The sequence below is a fragment of the Boleophthalmus pectinirostris genome, unplaced genomic scaffold (assembly GCF_026225935.1).
Source record: "Boleophthalmus pectinirostris isolate CB_2022bp ecotype Guang Dong unplaced genomic scaffold, ASM2622593v1 HiC_scaffold_23, whole genome shotgun sequence".
NCBI classification, from domain to species: Eukaryota; Metazoa; Chordata; class Actinopteri; order Gobiiformes; family Gobiidae; genus Boleophthalmus; species Boleophthalmus pectinirostris.
The window spans coordinates 18,570,101-18,591,529 of record NW_026571207.1 but is presented as its reverse complement, the minus strand read 5'-3'; the positions used below and the strand labels follow the sequence as shown (position 1 = coordinate 18,591,529).

The 21,429-nt window shown below is 39.5% G+C and overlaps 1 protein-coding gene across 1 annotated transcript in view; it reads right to left on the bottom strand.

The window, feature by feature from the left end:
* Positions 1 to 641: 641 nt before the first annotated feature.
* The window catches only part of drp2 (dystrophin related protein 2), a 34,734-nt gene continuing 13,946 nt past the window's right edge, over positions 642 to 21,429 (bottom strand). Inside the window, exons 6-15 of the mRNA XM_020923601.2 lie at positions 20,274 to 20,352; positions 18,732 to 18,792; positions 16,836 to 16,897; positions 13,975 to 14,049; positions 11,621 to 11,822; positions 6,515 to 6,600; positions 3,589 to 3,746; positions 1,535 to 1,701; positions 1,268 to 1,379; positions 642 to 782 (exon numbers count right to left, since the gene is read on the bottom strand). Of these exons, the coding sequence (XP_020779260.2) occupies positions 642 to 782; positions 1,268 to 1,379; positions 1,535 to 1,701; positions 3,589 to 3,746; positions 6,515 to 6,600; positions 11,621 to 11,822; positions 13,975 to 14,049; positions 16,836 to 16,897; positions 18,732 to 18,792; positions 20,274 to 20,352 (1,143 nt within the window). The remainder of the gene's footprint in view (positions 783 to 1,267; positions 1,380 to 1,534; positions 1,702 to 3,588; positions 3,747 to 6,514; positions 6,601 to 11,620; positions 11,823 to 13,974; positions 14,050 to 16,835; positions 16,898 to 18,731; positions 18,793 to 20,273; positions 20,353 to 21,429) is intronic.

Here is a 21,429-nt window from a genome sequence, read left to right as displayed (position 1 = left end):
GGTATCCAAATGTAAAACAGGGGTCACTGGGAGGAAAAGGTTAGAAACCACTATGCTAGATATAGACACATGCAAAGCAATAATCTGTGACTTATTACTTACTAAATCCTCAGATTTAAAGCAGTTTGCCACTTTGAGCATGCCCTTTTATACACTGAAAATATAATTCTATCTTCTGAACTTGCATTGCCAAAATCCACAGTATAAGTCTCTCTTCCTGCATACTGATTTAGATGGATCAATTAAAAGTCAAAACATTAACCTTTTGTAGAAGATTTGATTTGAAATGTCACTTAGACAAAACCTCTTTTAAAGACCTACATATGTGGTCTAATGTTTACCTCCTATAGGTTAAAGAGTAGAGCCTTCCATAGACAGACGTGTCCATGTATAATGATGCTGTTTGTATGTGGTACTGCAGTGGCCCTGAGCGCTGTTTGGAGTGATCTCATTGCACTTGTTTTTACCTTTGGGTGAGACTCGCTCATGTGCTCAGAATATTTGCATTCAGACAGTGCACAGTAGAATATCATTATGGAAATCACAGTCAAAGAGATGTCCTTTTGACCCATTTAGCTGAAATAGGTTGGCCAGGTGTGATAATGAGCGTGTTTAAGGAGGAAGAGGTGTTGGAGTGGGACTCACGTTTCGGAGGCCTCAACTTCCAGCACAGACTGTACAGGTAGGTAGCCTCTCTGTGGGTGCTTGGTAAAATACTGCTTTGACCTAAACTTGTTCTTCAGAGTCTTGGCGAAGTCCCTCATCTTCTCCCCTGATGTTGTCTGTCATGCAATTTAACAGTCAATGGGAGGCAGAAGGCAGGGACAGACAGGACACACAATTTAAGAATTACTGGAAGACCTTATTTCATTTTTGGTCCATCATTTTGGTTACTTTTTACAACAACTATTTAACATTTAAACTTTTACGAATCATCCGTTTTCGACAGTATCATCTTTGTTAAAAGTTTGAACATTTTAGATATGTATGAAAGGGGTACCATAGTAAACGTTAGATATGTAGAAAAGTGTACCGTGGTAAATGTTAGTATGTGAGCCTAGAAGTAGCTGCTGTGTAGTCACACCTAAATGATATATGATATATATCAGATTATGGTAAAAAAGTGGACATCACATAAGAGTCAACGCAGTAAAAAGATGGCAGGCTGCTGAGTAGATAACTCATCTAGAGCTGCTGATACCAGGAGCTGTTTGTACTTTTTTCTAAAGCCTCACATTTGTATTTCGTCAGTGTGCGCTTGGCTTACGGGGGTGTAGTACTCCATGATGGGGTAGTGTAACTTCTTTCCCTTGGTTGTGCGTCCGGTCAGAAAGCAGGTCTGGCAGATGTCCACATTGAACTGCTTGAGACTGCGATACCTGTCCAGATCCACATAACCAACAGACACAGGTGATGTTAGTCCAGTGTAAGAAAAGCTTATGACAGTGGACTCAGAGTTACAATGCATTTGTCAATCACAGGCTGTCTGACGGTGCTGATGTAAGTGGCAGCCCTGCGGTGAAATGGACCTCACCTGAAGCCCTTGATGGGGCACTGCTTGCACACGGAGCACTTGGCCTGGTGCTTGGTGGACTCGGCCGCAGCCACGCGGTGCAGGACGGGCAGCCACACTATGGACTGAGGCTCCAGGCTTGTCCACTCCAGGAAGTGAGACACCTCAATGGTGGCTTTCCCTGGGGCCTGAGCACAGTGCTGTACATTAGAACAATGTGGAGGCACCAGAGAGCAAATTCAGAGACAGAGAAATTAGATCCACCTATATAACAAGGTCAATGCTAGTGCTAACTTTAAAGACATAATTACCCGACTGAGACAGCAGACATGGGGCTGCCTATTTGTGTCTGGGCACCTCCTTGCTGAGAATTCCAGAAAGTGGGATAAAAGGAAGTAAAGCTAATAAAAGAATGACTTGCCAAGCGCAGAGAATCCTTGATGTGCTAAATTCTCATTAAGTCTGCATCAGAGATGCATTAAGAGGTTGATTTCCCTGGGGCTGCCTCCACTGCTCAAGCAGAGCAGCATAATAAATGTGTGTGTGTGTGTGCTGCTCACAGCGCGGCAGGGCATGTGGAGGTGCTGGGCCTCTGGGGATAAGGAGCTCCTCTCCAGAGCTCAGAGACAGACGGCTCCTCACAGGAGGTCAGATAACAACCTCTCGCTCAGCGCACACCTGGACCTGACTGTTCTGCTCACGCTGCTGTGTCCCAAACTGCACTGAGCAGATGGGAGCTTTAAACATCAATAAAAATCTGTGGAATAAACGCTCTGCTATCAAAACACTGCTGTGTGCCCCTCATCCTCTAAACTGCACAACTTTGTGGAATCCAAATGTCTCCACCGAATAAAAGCATAAGCATTTTCTGTGTATTCACTGTTTCCAAAGTTGACTTTGATCTAATAACCTCAGTGCACTGAAACTTTGCCAACAGAATCATTGCGAGCGTACGTTTGCTGCTGTATGCTGGTGCAGAGCCAGACTGCAGTGCCAGCAAATGTCAATCATATCTGAGCCAAGTGATAAACGGGCACATGGGTCAGGCCCCAATTCTCACAACATGGATATTTCATCTGCAGCTAAATGCCCTCACATGGAGCAAATGGGTGAAGACATTGATTTAATCAGCCACCGCAGAAACGCTGAGCATGGCCCAGAATAAAGTCTGGCTAATTAGGATGTGCTTCAGAAATTAGGGACTTAAACAGATTTAGAGGGGCCAACTTATGAGAAGTGATGGTCCGACCACAACAATAGTTTCAAGATTTGGGGTTTTGTGTATAATGTTGGTGGGTGCAGGTCACACAGCCTAAAACCCAGCTTCAGCAGCTCAGAACAACTTAAAACAACTTAATATAGACTTTTTATTTAGCCTAGCCCTCAGCATATCATCGCATACATGTTTATGCTACTTCCAATTTAACAACACAGACTTCCCCTGGACTCGATATAAAGTGGGTACAACAAGCATCTGCTGGCTCTGATTTATATGCATTAAAAGCAACACAATGAAATATTCATCTGATGTAATGTCTGCTGCTTTGTAACAATCTGTGCAGTCCCTCTCCCGCATTTAACCACTTCAAAAGAGTCTGACTTAGAGCGGAGGACAATGGACTCCACAGCTGTCAGATTCACAAGATGCTGGTGTTTTTTTCATTCCTCACTTTTGTTAAGTAAAAAAAAATGCTCACCAGTGTAATTTAAAGTTCAAATATTTACCTTACTTGTAATGGTATTAAAGGCAGTGTTGGAATACTCTTTAGTTATAGAATACCGAATATCTGTATTAGAAAGTATTCTGATACATGGCCCAACTAGAGCACTGCATCCTGAATACTCACAGCTCACACACTTCACACTGAGTTGCACTAAATTATAATGTAAAAACTTGACATATAATTAAACCAGCTTTATGTTACCCTATTTCATTCTCACTAATGCCACCAAATATCATAATACAGTCACTCAAATTCGTATTCTGAATATATTTTCAATATAAGGTTGGTTTAGTATAAAACTGCATATTAATGACTACGATCGGTAGGACATGTCAGGTAGTTTGCTCTCACCACTCTGAAGCAGCTGCGGACACTGGGCTCCACGTTACTGCCCCCGAACGCTGCCACCTCTCCCAGCTGTCGGGGGATCTGGATGGCCTCGTGGAGCAGCATACTGAGGTGCCGCTGGTCTGTGGTGCCACCTGGACACGCAACCTGACGGAACAAGACTGCAACGAAATGAAGAAAAAGGAAGAGAATATAGTCAGTGTTATGATACAGTTAATAGCTGTAAAATGTGCTCCTACTGATTTAAAAATGGACATACAGTTGAACCTGGGATACTAATAGCTGTCATGTACTAAGACCACATACCATAAAGAGCTATTTTGCTTTTATTACCTCCGCCAAGGAGGTTATGTTTTTGCCGGTGTTTGTCTGTTTGTTTGTTTGTTTGTCTGTTAACAATATAACTCAAAAAGTTATGGACCGATTTTGATGAAATTTTCAGGATTTGTTGGAAATGTGAAAAGGAAGAACTGATTTCATTTTGGGGGTGATCCGGAAGAAATCCTGGATTCTGGATCACTTTGAAATTTTTGTTAACATTGTGGTAAATGGAGCCAAAAATTTTGTTTCTCAATATCTCGGTTAATTATTGACCAAACCCCATGAAATTTGACTCAGGGATGGATCCTCTTTCATATTCCAAAGGCTGATCCGAATCTGATCCAGAAGACTGATTTTATCGCAATTTATATAAAAAATGGGGGTAGTCCTTGGCGGAGGTCTGCGCTCTCTGAGTGCTTTTCTAGTTGCATACTGGATTAGGTCGTCAGATCTGGCAACCCATAGTGCTTTCTGATTCGCTACACAACAAGAGAATCCTTTGTACACAGGACATGTCTTAAGATGCTGTTACACGGACCACTGTGTGTTTTATTTAGCTACATCCGAATCTGTATCGTCTAAACCGTCCCTATAACCTGAGCTTCATATTAAACTGTCTTTGAATAGTTTGAAAGGGATGAATTTTTCAGGTCTGGATTTATGAATCACAATATACAAGTCATTTACATTTGAAGTAGCTCGTCAACAGTGTGTGCAGCTCTGTACTGAGGTGACTGTGTCCTTGGACAGTTACAATGGCACTAAACTCTTTTAAATAGTGGAAATGACATTATTCATTCAGCACAAACACTCTATTAAGACTCTGGGGCCCCAGCTCATGTGGTCTGTTTATGAAGTTTTGAAAGTGAGATTATTAATTCAGCCTTGTCTGCCCTGACACATAATTTCAGCTTTTGAAAGTTTCTGGCAAAACTCAATAAACAGCAAATGAAATGTCATTACAGATTCCTCTCAGTTGTTTCAGTCAAGATAAGGAAACAATTTTGAACAAAAACAAAACATAATGCTAGGGTCATTTTATTTGTTATTTGGAAGGTTGCTACAGTTTTCTCAAATGATTATTCTTTTTTTTTTAAATAAAAATTTGGTGAATGTGCAGGGAATGGTAAATTATCTCATTCAGTACCAAGGCAAATTTTTCTCTGATGTCGTAAATCATACAATTATTTTCTCACCACTCTTAAAGGTGCACTATGCAGTGCAACTCTGTAGATGTTATTGTTAGCCTGGGAAGTTCCAAAGGCAAATAATCCATCTTGCTTTTTATCAATAACTGTACAAGTGTTTTTATTGATTAAAAAACATGCATTCTTACAGTGAGTGGGCCCAATTCTTCACAAATCTGACTTGTGCCTGATGTATTGTCAGCTTGTGTCCATAGAAATATATTGTCTGAAGAGCCAGTCTTTTTTACTTTGAATCCAACAGGGTCTGGAATCGGACCACAGAGTGTGACAAACCACGTACTATTTTGGGGTGGTCGAACCACAGCTGCTAAATTGTATCACGTGTCTCTCAAATGTGGAAGACATTTGTTCTTGAAAAGTTTTGTGACATTCAGAACAAAATTCTCTCTCACTCCTTTACCTGAGTCCTCTGATTGGTTAATCTTGCCAGTCAACCAAGTCCATGTGAAATGGGGTAAAAGGATACGGTTCCAGACCCACTCATCAACTTTTGTCAAAAATGTGTTTCTGGCTGGACAGGTAAGAAAATATAAAAGTTTAATGCCATGCTTTGGAACATTTCAGGCATTGCAATAACATCCCCCTAGGGACAAGCAGGCAGTGCAAGACCCACCAAAAAAGCGGAGCAAGACCATGGTAACCTCAAAAGCCTGAACACATACAGATAACCTGCACTGACACAAAGGAATCAGGAAAAATCTGATGTAAAAAAATGAAGTATAATTAATATATGAATCACTGTACTGTGGTTTCCTGGAGTTTAATTGCTACCATATACAGTACAGTACATAGATAAATATTTTTTTTAATTCTTAATATACATTTATGAAGTTTGTTGGACAGTACTCTCTAATAGCAACCACATACACCTAAGCCCAGAGAAAGAGTTCAGTCTCGCCTCACACACGTTTGAATTGATAACCAATGTGTTATCACAGATGGTGTGCCAGGCATGAGTAAACCTGCCTCAGCTTCTCTGTGTTCCCCTGTATCCCCTATCAAATACAAGCTGCTCACATCAGCTATTGTGGACTCAAAGCTCACTCACCATTTTACCCCAGATGAAAAAGCAGTTTATAAACCATTTCCAAACAGTAAAATCCGATCTCAGCCGGGTTAATGAATGTGGTGACATGATTTATAATAAAAGTCAAATCAGTGCTAGTTGAAGAGAAAGCCTTAGAGATGTGAACACATGAATTGAATTTCTGACAAGCAATCCTTTTAAGCCCCCCAGTACACTGTGTATGTAAAGAAAGCATTCTGCATTACAGGGCCCAAGTCATTTCCTCCATTAGACTAAGTGGACGCCTTTATGTTCTGCTGGCATTTACTAGGGCTCTGTTTTGCTTCATTGTTGAGGGCTGTGCAGATGCATTAGGGACAAACATCACACTCACATTTGTACTTCTCCTGGACGTCGGCGTTGCACAAACTCACCAGACCCATCTTAAAACTCAGAACACGCATCTTCCCATTTCGAGGGCTGCAGGAAAGAAAAAAAATAATATTTTCAACAAGAACAACAATATTTAGTATAGCCAACCAACATTACATTACTGTATAGGTTACTATATGCAAGGAGAATTAGCTTTCCAAAGAAGATAACATGAAGTATAACATTCAAAGGTCCTACATTATGCACAACTGGCTACTGTGAGCTTTTAGCCATGTTACAGTGTTATTATATGATCAAAAACAGACCTAGAGTTGTGTTTTGCTTTATTTAAACTTTTGAATAATCCTTTATTATAAGTCTGTCTACATCTCCAAAGTTCAAAATGCTCTGTTCCACCTTGTGATGTCAGGTAGCGGTATTTTTCAAGTTAACAACTACCTTTCACATTTGGTTCAGTAGAAATGGGCAATTTCCAGGGCTGAAAAGATCCAAATGATTCTAATGAGGGTGTATGGAGTTTTTGTGTTTGAGAGAAGAACTCAGCCTAATCCATAGACTGTATAAATGAAGTGGACTAAGCGAGTGTCACATAGCGTTCAGCGTCGCTCAAATGAGGCTCGTGATGCTAACAGTTATAGGAGCGAATCTGGAGCTAGGCCCTATTAGGATTTTTTTTTAAGGACAAAATTGCGTAAAATTCTGGATCATGTAGAGTGGGGTTAATAGGAACATTTTAAGACCAAAATGATGAGGCTCGCTGCAGCAGTTACAGAGAGAGGGGAGACAAGATCCCAATGTAAGTCAATTGGACCCAAGGTCAGACGGAGCCGTAAGAGCCTCCTGGCACACTTCCTATTTGGCATGCGGTGGCTAGTGTGTTAGCTATGTCTATTCATATATACGATCTATGGCCTAAACATACAGGGTTTGTGTGTTAAACATGTGAAACACGACACAACTTCAGGTATGTTTGTGATGAAACAACATTATAACATATATCAGGAAATAAGTGTAATATAGTTACATTTTTTCATATGTTTAAAAACATATGGTAGGCTATGTATTGAAAACCAGTTAAAGCAGTCTGTAATGATAAACATGTAATTTGGACGAGAAAAGCAACACAGATGGGAGCAGAGGGCTCAAGGACTCTTATCTGTAGTGCAGGAGGAAAGAGGCAGCTGTGGCTACACAAGGAATAATAACTACAGAATAGCACTTTGCAAGGCTTGTCAGGCTTGTAAAGTGTAATAAAAACATAAGCCATTATTGTTGTATTACTATTACGTGGGTCAGAATGGCATAGTGTAGGTCAATGGAACTGCAAAATCGGTGCACATCAAAAGGCACTACAGGCATTTCACTGAATAGATGTAGTGTATAGTTATTGTTCTAGTTCCCAGATGAATCAGAAATGAGACAAAGTAGACCACTTAATGCTACTTAATGCTTGACTTCATAGACACATAGACTCACTGTGTTGTAAACTGAGCCTATATGAGACTGCCAATTAGAAATGTATGATGCCTTATCTTCATCAGATTTTTTTTCCAAGTTGGAAAGGTGCTAGTAAGGCTCTAGCACAGTTCTTCGCAGTGTTCAGATTTCACAGCTCACATGCCAACAATGAGGGAATGAGAAACGCAGTGGCGAGCAGAAGCAGTTGGCAAAAGAGGCCGGCTTATTGAATTAACGTTTGAATCGTTAAGTGGAGAATCATATTCATCTGAGAACATCAGCTCAGTGAAGTATAAAATTGAATCACTGCCTTGGAAAGAAGAAATTCAGAGGTTGCTTGTCAAAACCATAGCCGGGGATACTGGTAAAATATTGCAGATTGGTTTTAAGGCAGGAACATTAGTCAAACTCGAGGGTGGGCCATGGCCAAAAGTGGATTGATGGAGTGTAGAATAAAGTTTTAGTGTCAGCATTTATAACTACAAAGTTAAATAAATGATTTGCTTCATAACACTAGAAGATAGTTGGACAGTTCTTACTGAAGCAACTTTCAGGTGGCTTACATCCTGCACAATAGTCAGTTAATTACTGTATTCACAAACAGACAGAAAACAATTCAATGTCATATTCATTCACTAAAAAGCTATTTGAGTGTACACGTTTCACAGCACATAAACAACCCATTCAGTTATTATAGTGAGAGGCACAGCTATCAAATCCACAATCTACTGGACGCATAATCATAACAACTGCAATCTCATGCCAAATAGAAAATTAGTTCAGCAAAGTGTTTTAATTATATTAAATTCATGACAGACAGGAACTCATCATGTGCCTTTTATTTACTATTACAAATTATGAACATATAAACATCTATAATATCAGCATTTGGAGTATTTGAAGATTTTTTTAAAATAGTGTATAGGCAAAAAAATGAATCCATAAATACGTATTGAGTCTTGTATTCAGAGCAGTTGAAAAGCACAGATCTATTGCATCATTGCTTCGCAGCTAGAATCATAATGAACTATAGCATATGTGACAGCTTTACAGCACTACTCCTTTCCCCCCATGAGGAGGGACCACATCCTGTCAGCACCTTTTACACACTTTCTGCAGTGTTCCGAGTGCCATCCTTAATATGCACCCCACCACATCATCCCAGGAGACACGTCACTCCTGCACCAATCTCACTATATACAGCACTATAGTCTATATGCACACACAAGCAATAATAAGGACTGTGCTCATACCATCATAAATAAACCAAAATGGCCACTCGAATAATCCTCATTCTTATTCACTGCTCATGTTTATTGGAAGACAAAAAGCAATTACAAAAATTTATGCAGAGGATAAAGTCCGTGATTGTCTCTCATTAGCAGCCAGTGGTTAAGAGGCAGCTAGCTATTAAATAGGAAGAGTGGGGTGACTGTTGTGGTTTGCAGAGCCAGAGCCCAACACACTCTCCTGGGATGGGACCACACAGTCAATCAAAGAGAGCAGAGAGTGGGAGACTAGCCTAGCATGAGCCGCAGTGTAGCAAGAGGAATAAAACTGGCACTCGGCCTGAACATTTGTTAAGTAGCTTTGGGTGTTTTCTCAGAGTGGTGGTAGTCTACAGAGAGGGAACTGTGGATGAATGTTACGGAATCAATGTCTTGCCAGAAACAACAATTATAAAAGTTGACAAACTGCAGCAAACTGTGTAATTCAGAAAGCTGCCATTGATTGTAAAGGTCATACAGTACAAATCATTAAAAACTGTCTAGCAAAAAGGATCGCTGAGAAAACTGACCACTAGAAGAGTATAAGGGTAAAATTTTATTGGCAGCAGTTGGTGATTCATTCTTAATGGCAAAAATATTGGACAAGATGTCCCATTTATGTTATAATTTGGTGTTATGGTTGTCAAGATGATTATCCAATCAGAAAGCAGAATGAGCCTCATGAGGCTCTCATTTGGGTTGCCAGATTCAATGTTGAAATCCAGTTAGTTTAAATCCTAAAATGCCTCTCTGATCTGAATCTAAGCACCAGAACCTGCAGCCAATTGTGAATCAATGAATTTCCTTTAACACAAACCTACAGAGTGTACATGTCTGTTTTGGGGCCAGAGCCGCTCTACAGAATCTTTAGAGTATGATCACTTCCTTGGAGCTAATGCAGTGATTTTAAATAACAAAGCCCTGTCAGTTTCTAACACCTTTGTGCCTGCTGTGTTCCCCTCCTTCCATGTGTCATATTTTATTAGTTTACATGACTCTAATACAGTCAAATAATGTAATGTATGCAAATGACAAATAATCCCTGGCTACATGATGCTGGAGTGCTGGGCTGTGCAAGAGTGAGAGATATTTGTCAGGAGTGTAGCACTAAAGACAGTGAAGAAGTGTGCTTATGACAGTCAGGCCAGTGCTGTGAAGTATAATGTCCTCAGAAGATGGCCTAACATCCACCAATCTCATTTAGAACAAGGAGAGCTGGGAACATAATCCTCACAAAGCTGATGTTACACTTATACTGTATGTCCTGGTGTAGAGGCTATTGCACAGGCCTGTTTGTTTCAATGCACACTTCAATTTTTCTCGTTTTTATCTCCACTACCCTACTTTTATATATATAGGTGTTTTGGCAACATGTCACATGGTATAATTGCATGATGACAATTGAAAAATTCCATAAAATCAAACATTTGGATCTGATTGAGAATAAAGTAAATGGTCACAGTTTAATACAGTGCTTTTTGCATTCACACAGACAGTGGGGGCAAGACACAGCAACAACATTTAACTGTAGGAGCAGGATTTGAACCACCAACCTTGTGATCAGTAAGCAAATACTTTACCAGCTGAGCTACTTGCCCACTGAGGTACTGGCACATCTGGCTGATAACCTGTGATGCATACTCACCTTTTGGCTCCAGCAGACATACACATAATGAAACACTTATGGGACTAAACCAATTTCTGAGATCTCAAGCCACTGTTATTTATTTGAATGCATTGTTCTTGTTTAATGACTTGCTGCCAAGATACTTTTCGAAATTCACAAGCTCCTTTGATGACTATATGAAAATATGAATCCATTCCAACAAGCCTTGATGAATTATAAAATAAAAAGGAGTTTAAAGTGTATTATTTGTACAATAATTTTTCGACAGGTACCATGCTGCCAGCCCTGACCTGGCAACATAGCTGCTTCAGACTGAATGACTTTTGTTCACATGTACTAATCAACGTTTACACGTGAATAGACACTTCAAACAACAAATAACTTCCTAAAACATGTTTGTCACAAATATCAATGAACGGTTTGACATTCACACTCATTAAACAAACGCAGGATATAAGAAAAGCTTCTTAGCAAGTACCTAACATTGTATTACAAAGAATAACAGACAAGTCATTTAAGGCAAATCAATGACTCATTTTAACCACAATGATTATGTTGAATGATGTGCTTTTTTCAAGATTACCATTAAAGTTTGCATTGATTTTTGTAAAATCATATTACAAAGGTTGAAAGAATCGGCAAACTACACTAAGGCGTGAGAAGGCCTAGTGTTATTTATTTACACCTTTACACATCCAACAACACCCGTGACACTTTCTATAGAGAGTATTATCACCATCCTCAGCGCACCCACCTGTCATAGACATTGAGCAACCAGTTGAGGCACATGTCCACACACAGGGGTATGTTGACCATGACAGAGCGTTCTTCCTCCAGTCGCTCATACAGCGCTGTAAGCCCATGGATCACCTCCACCACGTCCATCACATGGTCAGGCTGCTGCAGCTCCTGCTCCCGGAACACCTCTGACAGACTGCCCAGGGCGACCAGGTCCACTGCCACAGATAACAAGAGAAATGCAACCTTAAACATGGAAATGGAGTTATCACAATAAACTGTGATAAAACATGGTGTCAGAGCTACAATAAGTAAGTTTTATACATGTTGAAGTGGTAAATGGTGCATTACAGTCATGAAGTTGGTAACAGAACATTTCCAGGTAATGTTTATTTATTTCAGTCCTCACTATTTGCATTCATCTCCCAAGTGTTAGCAGAATAAAACAGAATTATTAAAATGAAAAAAATGGAAGTTACTAAGAATTCCCTCAAAGCACTACAACGCTAAATTGTGTGCCACTATTTACAAAATACATTTACATATTTTATTATTTCATACATGCATAATTTCATCTTAATTTCTGTTGTATCACACAAGACATTATCAAGCAGTGCAGTGCAGAAAAGATGAGAGTACATTTGATGTGTGATCTGGTTACAATGCTTACAATATATAGAATACAGCATAAAAGCTAAGACTGTAGTTCACTATACTGAATGAACGTCCTTATTCTCACAATCCTCTGCATTCATTTATGCTTGAGTATGATCTTTTGGCCCCATGATGACTAGACTCTATGAAATATTATTTGACCAATAGAACATAAAGTGCTCCCATCCAGTCAGTATAATTTAAGAACTGCCACAACATAAAGGACAATTTCAACCTAATTGTGCAGCACTAGTCATAATAAACCCATTTACTTTATTGCTCATAGATTAATTTCATAGAGCGCAGAAATTGGGCCTTGAAGTATCTTATATACAGCTAGCTAACCTGCAGAAGCTTGAAAGTATTCCACTGGTTTCAAAGACACTCTTCGATTTAGTAAGACAAACGCCCAACTATACGGAGCGGGATCCCTCACCTCCACCAAAGGAGCACGGCTGGCTGAGCTACCTACTCCCTCTCTCCCCCACTTAAGCAGCGACCGCATGATTCAAGAGCAGTGACACAAATCTGATTTCAGCAAAACTAATTTGATGGCCCATCCCTGGTAGTGCTTCTAAAAGCCCCACGCCAGGTATAATTGGATAGTGCGATAATAAGACAGCGAGATAAGGCTAGTATTCTCAACGCAGGAAAGGAAGCATACTATAATGTACTTTTGACTGGCTTTTACGCGACGCTGCTCAATCATTCATAGACCAGAGAGTACTGCAGTTATCATGGCAATTAAATACTCTGGTGCTATCAGCTGGAGTAGAAAACATGGTGAAGAGATAAGAGAATACACAAGCGAAACAGCAAGCACCAATGGGATTTTAAATGCACCATATTAGAAGTTGAATGGTGTGGTCTTGTTATTTCACATGTGCTGGTGCAGTTGTAGCTTTAGCAAAAGTGGAGTTGTGATTATACATTCATGTGTTGAGGTACAAAGCAGGGGAAAAGGTTGAAGAACAAAACAGCCACGCAATAGGATGTAACACTGAGTACTTGCAATGGCAAACTGGACTATTTGGAGTCAGTAGTTGTTAAAATGATAAGTGAAATGGGAAGTCCCAGTGGTATTACAGCTTGGAAAAGACTGCATCATAACCAAACAAGGAATTAGTTTGCTCTCTATTGCTGTTTGGATAATTTACTTTTAATTAGATTTTGTGAGAACATGAGAGAGCAAAATCAGTCATTCGTCCAGGAGTGGTCCGTGATAGAATAAGTTTCAAAGGTAGTCAACAATGTTTTTGAAGCTGAGACATTTCAGTTGCCATCAGTTTCAGATTGATAATGGCTTCCTGGATGGCAATTTTAAAAAACACTGTTCAAATGACTACCTTTTTTATACCAGTGACAACATGACATACCATCTATCTCTCTGTCGATGTTATTTCAGTATATTATTTCCACGTCCCAAGACCAAAGAAAAATAAGCAGAGATGTGCAGCAGGGCAGTGATAAAAATCTACTTTATTTAAGTACCTAATGTAGATAATATGAGAAATATGCAATGCTTAACTGATTTTGGCTGGCTTTTGCTTTATCAATAACTTTGATTAGCACGAGCTTTTAGCAGATGGCTATATAAAGACTGTATAGTGGTCAGATCATATTCCCAAAGTAGGGCTGGTCATAATGGATCCATTCTGATAACATTAGATATTACAGTGAGGGGGAAGTGTAGCAGTATTGAAATCCAGTACGCACATCTCAGCACTTTCTGCACCCGCCGCAGCTTCATGGCCGTCCTGTATGCCGAGAACTTGATGTTGTTCAGATCCGCTAATGGAAGGAGAGAGATAAGAGATTAGAGCAAATGAACTGATGAGGGAAAACAAAGCAATCCCTCACATCCGCTCCCTGATGCCATCGAGGAATACACTGTACTGTTTGTCACGCTATCCAAGACACTAATTGCACTCGATCTCATATCTGCATATAGTCATATCATGACTTGAGCAGAAGTTAGAGGTAGATATATTTAGTTTGTTGTTAAATTTATGACCACATCATGCCTAGTTATTGAACGCAAATATGAAAAACCACATGCTTACACTTTGATGTTTTTAACAAACTAGTCAGCTATTTTAATAGGCTCTATGCACAATAGAGTGCTACATCACTACTTCCTGTCCAATTTTATTTCTAGTCATGCTAAAATGAATAAATATTTAAAGATAAGACAGTGAACCAGGAGCTGTGGGTGGATGTCACTGACAACATGTTAAAAAGTACACAAATCAAATGAGTACTTCGGTGGAGGACACTTGTGTTTAGAAAATGAAATGTTTGTGTCTCAAATGGGATGACCAGACATCCTCTTTTTCCTGGACATGTTGTCCTTCTGCGACCCAAAAAAACATCTGTGAGGAATTTCTAAATGAACCCAAAATGTCTGGGATTATGGCCTATCAATTGACAGTTTTGAGTGGCACAATCTTTGCTCATCTGATTAAATACGACCATATTATACTTCCATGGACACAATCACTGGCACTGCCTCCCCCCGGTCCCTTCGGAGTCTCACCCAGGGGATAAATCAGTGTTTGACCTCATATTTGCGGAGATACATTCATAAACCCTAACTGAAAAAAGTATATCTGAGTAAGTTTGTAGCATTACAGACTTAGATGCATGTAACTGCAACACACACATGCTACACGGGGCGTCTGACCCTCTCAGCAGTATTTCATGATAAATACTCCAGGATAAAACATGTGTTCAGATGTCCTGCTACAGGCTTAAACCTGTAGTGTTTGAGGACATATAACCACTAAACCCTAAACCCATGAAAAATAAATATAGACTATATTATTCAACTGTGGCTGTGTAGACGTCTAAAATGCAGTAAAATACAGTAAATTACAGAGTTTGTCCAAAATTCCCCTGGGGAAGGCCCCAGACCCTCCTGCTACACATTTGTAGTATTAAATTCAATCACCAACAGAAATCACCGGTTACAAAGTACAATGCTAACGTTAATGCTACTTTTGAGGCATAATAAACATCACAACAACGCCACAAACTGAAGTATTCTACATATAAAAATAATTAGGTAGTACATTTTTTATTAATAATAATAAATAGTTTAATAAAAGTGACTCTTAGCTAGATAGTGTCCTGCTGTGCACAGAGCCTGTTTCATGTTTAACACAAAATGTGTGTATCAGTCATCCAGGTGTGTTCCATAGTAAAGAACCTTAAAAAACCTTACAAAAAGTTGTCCTCTAAGCTCTGGAATAGGATAATGACTTAATACAGCTTCTACGCAGGAAACAGCTTGATTAAATGTCCTCAGTACTAAACTCTTCTCCTTTGCAGTTTATATTCAGTCATCTACCAGCATCTTGCCTCAGAACTGAAGAAGGTTTCTGGGTAGAATCCCAAACATGGTATTAACTAATATATCCAGCTGACAACTTTTTACTTCTATTACTATTATTTTCATATGTACTGAAAATGGCAACACATATTTTTAGGTTTTTCTTTTACATCTTATACATTTATTTGCTAGATTCACTCAACTAATTATACAGCTATGCTTCAGTGGATACATTTACATGGCCAAAAATGCCTGATCATTTGAGTAATAAAATAATCCAACAACAGCACAAACTAAATCTGATAATCCAAAACACCTCATGCCATGTTTTCCATTAATGAGGGGATTTTTAGTGTAACAGTGGAGTTTGAAAGTGAAAGCATAATTTTTTACATTCGATTTCATTTTGTCTTTAATCCTTGTCTTTGCTACGTTAGAGGTGCATTCTGGTGGATGGTTCTTTAAATACTTTTTTCCATGGAAATGTTATTGTTTTGTCTGGAATGTTTCACAGTATGGTATTAAACCTTTGTAACTTCATGGAGATTAAACCAGACCACGTTACTTGTCAGATCTGTGGAGAGGTAACCCCGGTCACAGTCAGAATGCCTGTTTTTCTAGGTATTTGAACAGTAAAACCACCTGTAATTGAATAAATGTAAGGTAGACCTGTTTTATGTCATACTGTGGAACATTCCAGACAGAGCAATGATATATCCATAGAAACAAGCAGGTGACGTAGTGCACCTTTAATTTGCCTTGTTGTTGTATGATCCTTGTTTACTCATGAAATCAGATTACTCACATGAGATTTTGATATTTCCATTTTAATATTCATAATTAATAATCAGCCACTTATCTAGGAATTAATATTGTTTACTACACTATTCAGTCCATTAAGTATACACACACAGTAGCACATTGTCGCACATACAAGTTGCTGGAAGTACAATCCGCTCCCTCAGTCCCCTGCTAGTTTTGTGTCAGATCAGACTATCACCACAACACATCATGTCGTTTCATCACAATTAATTAAAGGCTAAAGAAAAAGCAATCAGAGCGCTGGCAAATTGGGCCCCATAGGTTAATGACACCCCTGCTGTAGTCCCCGAGGTGCTCCAAATCCAGGGACAGTAATGAGCCGTGTGACAGGAGTCTCACAGTGAGTAGAGGGAGGTTCGACGGGGGCCCAGCAGGGTCTCAATGAGTACGACTATACGAGGACTTTTTAATGGTCTTCACTTACCCAGCGCCTGGTACAGTTCTGTCATCTTTGGATGGTCCCAGCATGTTGTCTGGGCTTGGTGGCTGTTAGGAGAAAAACAAAAGAAAAGGCAAAATGAGACAGGAGAACCATGCGTCACTGAGATCAAGATGAAAAAGGAATTAAATGACCAGGTGAGACAGGTGGAAGAGAGCACAGGTTTGGGAAGTGACTAAGCTGGCAACATTTCTAAAATACTTGAGCCTTTAATTGGCTGTTTGTCAAAATGTACAAAGGTTTTTAAAGTCCCCGCAGTAGTGGTCCGTGGGGTATCCTGCCTGTCAACAATTTCAAAGCCTAAACTGAACATGAAACACCCGCGCACAAAAAGGAAAGCTTACAGAAGTTGTTTGTTCAATTACTGCATCAAGTGTTTTGGAAAGCACAAATATGAAGAAAAAAAAAAAAAAAAAAATAACAAAACCGTGTGGCCTTCAAAAAGGGTGAGCAGTTAAGTTACTACTGCCACCGTGAGGGGTATGTAATCTAATAGGGCTGAAACATTCAAACATGATTAATCAGATTCATTTACAGGTGATTAAGGGAGCTGAATGATCATGATCTCACAAGCAGGAATGTAAAAATAATGAATTACAAATAATTTATTAAAGGTAGGCATAAAGTGGCTAAGATCAGGTAACAGAATGATAGGGCAGCAACAAGGTTTTCTAATTGTTTGTCCTTTACCAATCCCAGTATTTTCTTTTCTGTTCAGCCCAATAGAGAAACACAGAAACTAGTATTAAAACTTGATGTGTTTATGACAAAAATAAAAAAGGACATATGAACATCTTCCCTGAGTAGTTATAGAATAGTCTTGATTTAAAGATCCTATGTTACACAAAAATGACTCTTGTAAACTTTAAACCATGTTATAATGTTGTAACAATAACAATTACCGAAATATCATGATATTATATCGTCAAAGTTCTCACAATAATATCGTGGACCATCACAATAAATCAAATTGCAAGTATCTTTGCTTAAATTAAGACTTATGGTGCCGCAATAGCTAAAAAAAGAGAGAACTACATAGACCATGATCCTTTTCAGTGCAAACTACATGAAGAAATAACAGTTCTAAGCATTTTTAAGTTTTAGTTCTTTAGAATAAGTCTTGTCAAGGATTTTTAAGAGGAAAACATCACATATTACCAGTTTATTAGCCTCCACAAAGTATCACAATAAAAATTGTACCATGAGATGTTTATCATGAAAATATCATAACGAGAGATTTGGATATTGTTACATCCCTAGTTGTTACCTTATCAAAAACATACCAAATGTTTTGTTTGATTCACACGTTTTAGTAATATTTTATTATTAGTCAGTCTACATCTCCAAAGCTCATAATGCACTTTTCCACCTTGTGATGTCATATAGTGATAGTTTTCCTTTTGTTTAGAAGAGATTGGCAATTCCAGGGCTGAAATTATCCAAATTATTCTACAGAAAATGTATGGAGTTTAAAAACAAAGTGAAGCGCTTCCTGTATTACCACATGACATAAGATGAAAGAAAGTATTTTCTGTGTGAGAGAAGAACTTACCTAAATTTGCAGGATTTATACATTAAATATGTGTGAATGAAATTAAATACAACTCCAGGTATGTTTGTGATGAGGTAACATTATAACAAAGATCAGAAAATAGCAAAATATGGGCCCTTTAGATAACAATAATAAACATAAAAAATACTATTTTTGTTGTTACAGTACAGTTATACTGTATAAACTGTTTTATTATCATGGTGGTGTGTATCAGTTATATTCCTTAGTAGTGAAATCAAGTTTGTAATTTTATTTTGAGAAATAGCCTACTAATCATTTTTTGATTTTATGTTTATAGACTTTATAGAGTTTTGCTTTTTAATACTTACTTGATGTAATAGGGCACTTTGTTGGGTGAGATGGCACGCTCCCATGGTATCTGCACTGAACCTACACACAAACACCAAGATATTGGATCAAAATAAGCATGTCTGGCAAGAAAGGCCTTTGTGCGCCAGGTCCCTGACACATTGTCCAGATAGCAGGTCCATTCAGAGCCTCTTAACAGCGCTACAACAGGCACAGAAAGCCCGAAGAACAGCTCTATTGTGAGGGCCCGCTGCAGAGTCTGAGGCTGTTTGGCTTGGACTGATACAGTACAGGAGGGTAAGGGAGGAAGGGTAAGGGAGGGAGGATAATGGAGGAAGAGTAAGGTAGGGAGAGAGGAAGGAGGGGGGGCAGACTGCAGTGATGGGGACTCAATACAGCATTAAAGAGGGCATACTGCACATCATCAGTATTATGAGGTTCCAGTGCACTATAAAGGCTGTTCCAAGTACTGTTTGATAAGTTATGCATAGAGTTTGGAGAAAGGTCTAACACTTCAAGGGCAAACTGTAAAAAGAAGAAGTTTTTTTTTTTCTTTGAAATCTTGAAACACAAAAATATTTTGTGATTGTCAAAATATAATGTTAATAATATTTAAGACTACATGGTCCACACCCACTACTATGTGCTATGTGCCATACTGCCTCAAACATCCCTGGGTAGACTTAACAAAAGTACATGAGACAGCCAATATTAGATGCTAACCAGTAATCAATAACTACTGCTGAGAGAGGGAGGTGGTATTGTGCTGGTCTGAAATAAATTGGACAGGGCACAGAAGGTGTATGTGAACGTAAAAGCTGACAGTGTGTGTTTATGCATTAGTGCTTCAGCTCCATAAAACAAGCAGGCTGAGAGAAAAACAAAGCCAAAGCCAGACGCTCCTTCGGGGAGCACTAGTCTGAGCTGGCTCTACACTTTGACTGTCTAAGCTCCACTGTGGCCCCTTGGAGCCAGCATGACAACAGTAAAATGCAATGGGGCTACCGAGGACACAAACACTGCTTAATCAGTATAAAGCGGCCTGGCTAAATCACATTTGTGTGCTGCCTGCTCCCTTCTGTGTAGCCTTTGAAGAGCAGCAGGTACAACAAGGAAAACAAGGCACATGTCGAGCTGCTCATAGGAGAGAGTGTCCACCATGACAGATTCAAAACAGTGGAAGAATAGTGATATATAAACAAATCATTAACACTTTATAATAATAACACTATTTATATGTTAGTTTATTATAAAGTGTTACAAACAAATCCTATATTTATACTTGATCTTCTATTTGTGACACTTACAAATATATTTTTTTATTGCAACACAACTCAACACCTGCTGTATTGTTGTTCAGTATTCAATATCCCAACTTTTTTAAACATCAGTGATGACAAAAACACACAAACTCCATCTGTAACTCACACAGTCACTCACAAGTCAACTTCTATAGACCTTTTTATAAATACATTGGGAGCCGGCGCTTTGGCACAGCGTGGTACAGATTGGGGCAACACAAGGGCGTAGACTTCAAACTGGCAAAAGAAGAACGTTCTTACTGGAGAGGAAGTGCTGCGATCCGGGCCCAAAGTCTCGGTGTGCGTCCTGGAGCTGCTTCAGTCGCTCCTCAATGGATCCCTGAAAAGACACACGCAGGGTTAAATCAAAAGGAGTGGTGCCATTAGCGCGCTCCATCACCAGACCCCACAATGGAGTCAGGCAGACCTACGACCACCTGCTTCCTCTCTATTACTTAAGCGCAGAATATAAATGATGTGCCATTTCCCTCTACAGCCCCACCGCAGGACTCAGAATGCCTTTGAAGAACAGTGATGAGGAAGCAGAGACTAAGTTAATACAAAGTCAAGCATTCAGTTCAAATAAGGACACTGAGCTGTTAAGGTTGTGGGTGCATCATTAAACATACAGTGACAGTGAATTAACTGAATGGCCCTCACAAGAAGTGACATCATGCTCCTACAAAGCTGATATCATAGCACTTTAAAAAATGCCAATGCTATTTCCCTCAGTAAATACAGCATACACTAGTGCTCCATGGGTTTGTGATTATTTTAATATTTTTCATTAAAGGTTGTACAGAGGATTTTCCAAGGAACGAGAAATCCAGCGACTGTTTGTCCTTTTTCAAATGTTGCGCATGCGTGAAACCCCCCCTCCCCCACAGCTCCCTACGTAGAAATGCCTCCTCCTGCCTCCTCCTTACGCCCGAAATAGGTTTGTTTCTAGAAAACAAGTACTCATCGCTTCACATGACTTGTAAACAACTAAGGGGAGAGGGGGTGCGCGGACATTTCGTGCGCAGAGAAGAAGTGAGGAGCAGGGAGAAGAGCGGAGCAGGGAGCGGGGAGAGGAGCAGTAAGGGGTGCAGAGAGGGGTGATTCCGTGCAAATTAAGTTACTACTACAACACGCAGCAGCAAGCGGACTCTTTCTTTGCATTGAAAATTACGTTTTCAGACTTAGGATATCGCATTCGTGTCCTGAAAAACGTTTGTCTAGCTCTTGGAAATAAAGTAAGTTTTCATAATAAGCAGAAGTGACCTGTCCAGGAGTAATTTGGCGACCAATGCGTCAGTCTTTAGACCCTGCGTCTGCTTCAGTCGCGCCATCGCTGGAATGAATCTCCAAGAATCACCTTAGTTTGGCGTCGCTGCTTTTCCCCTTGTCTTCTTCTTTCAGCGACCTCAAAAACGGA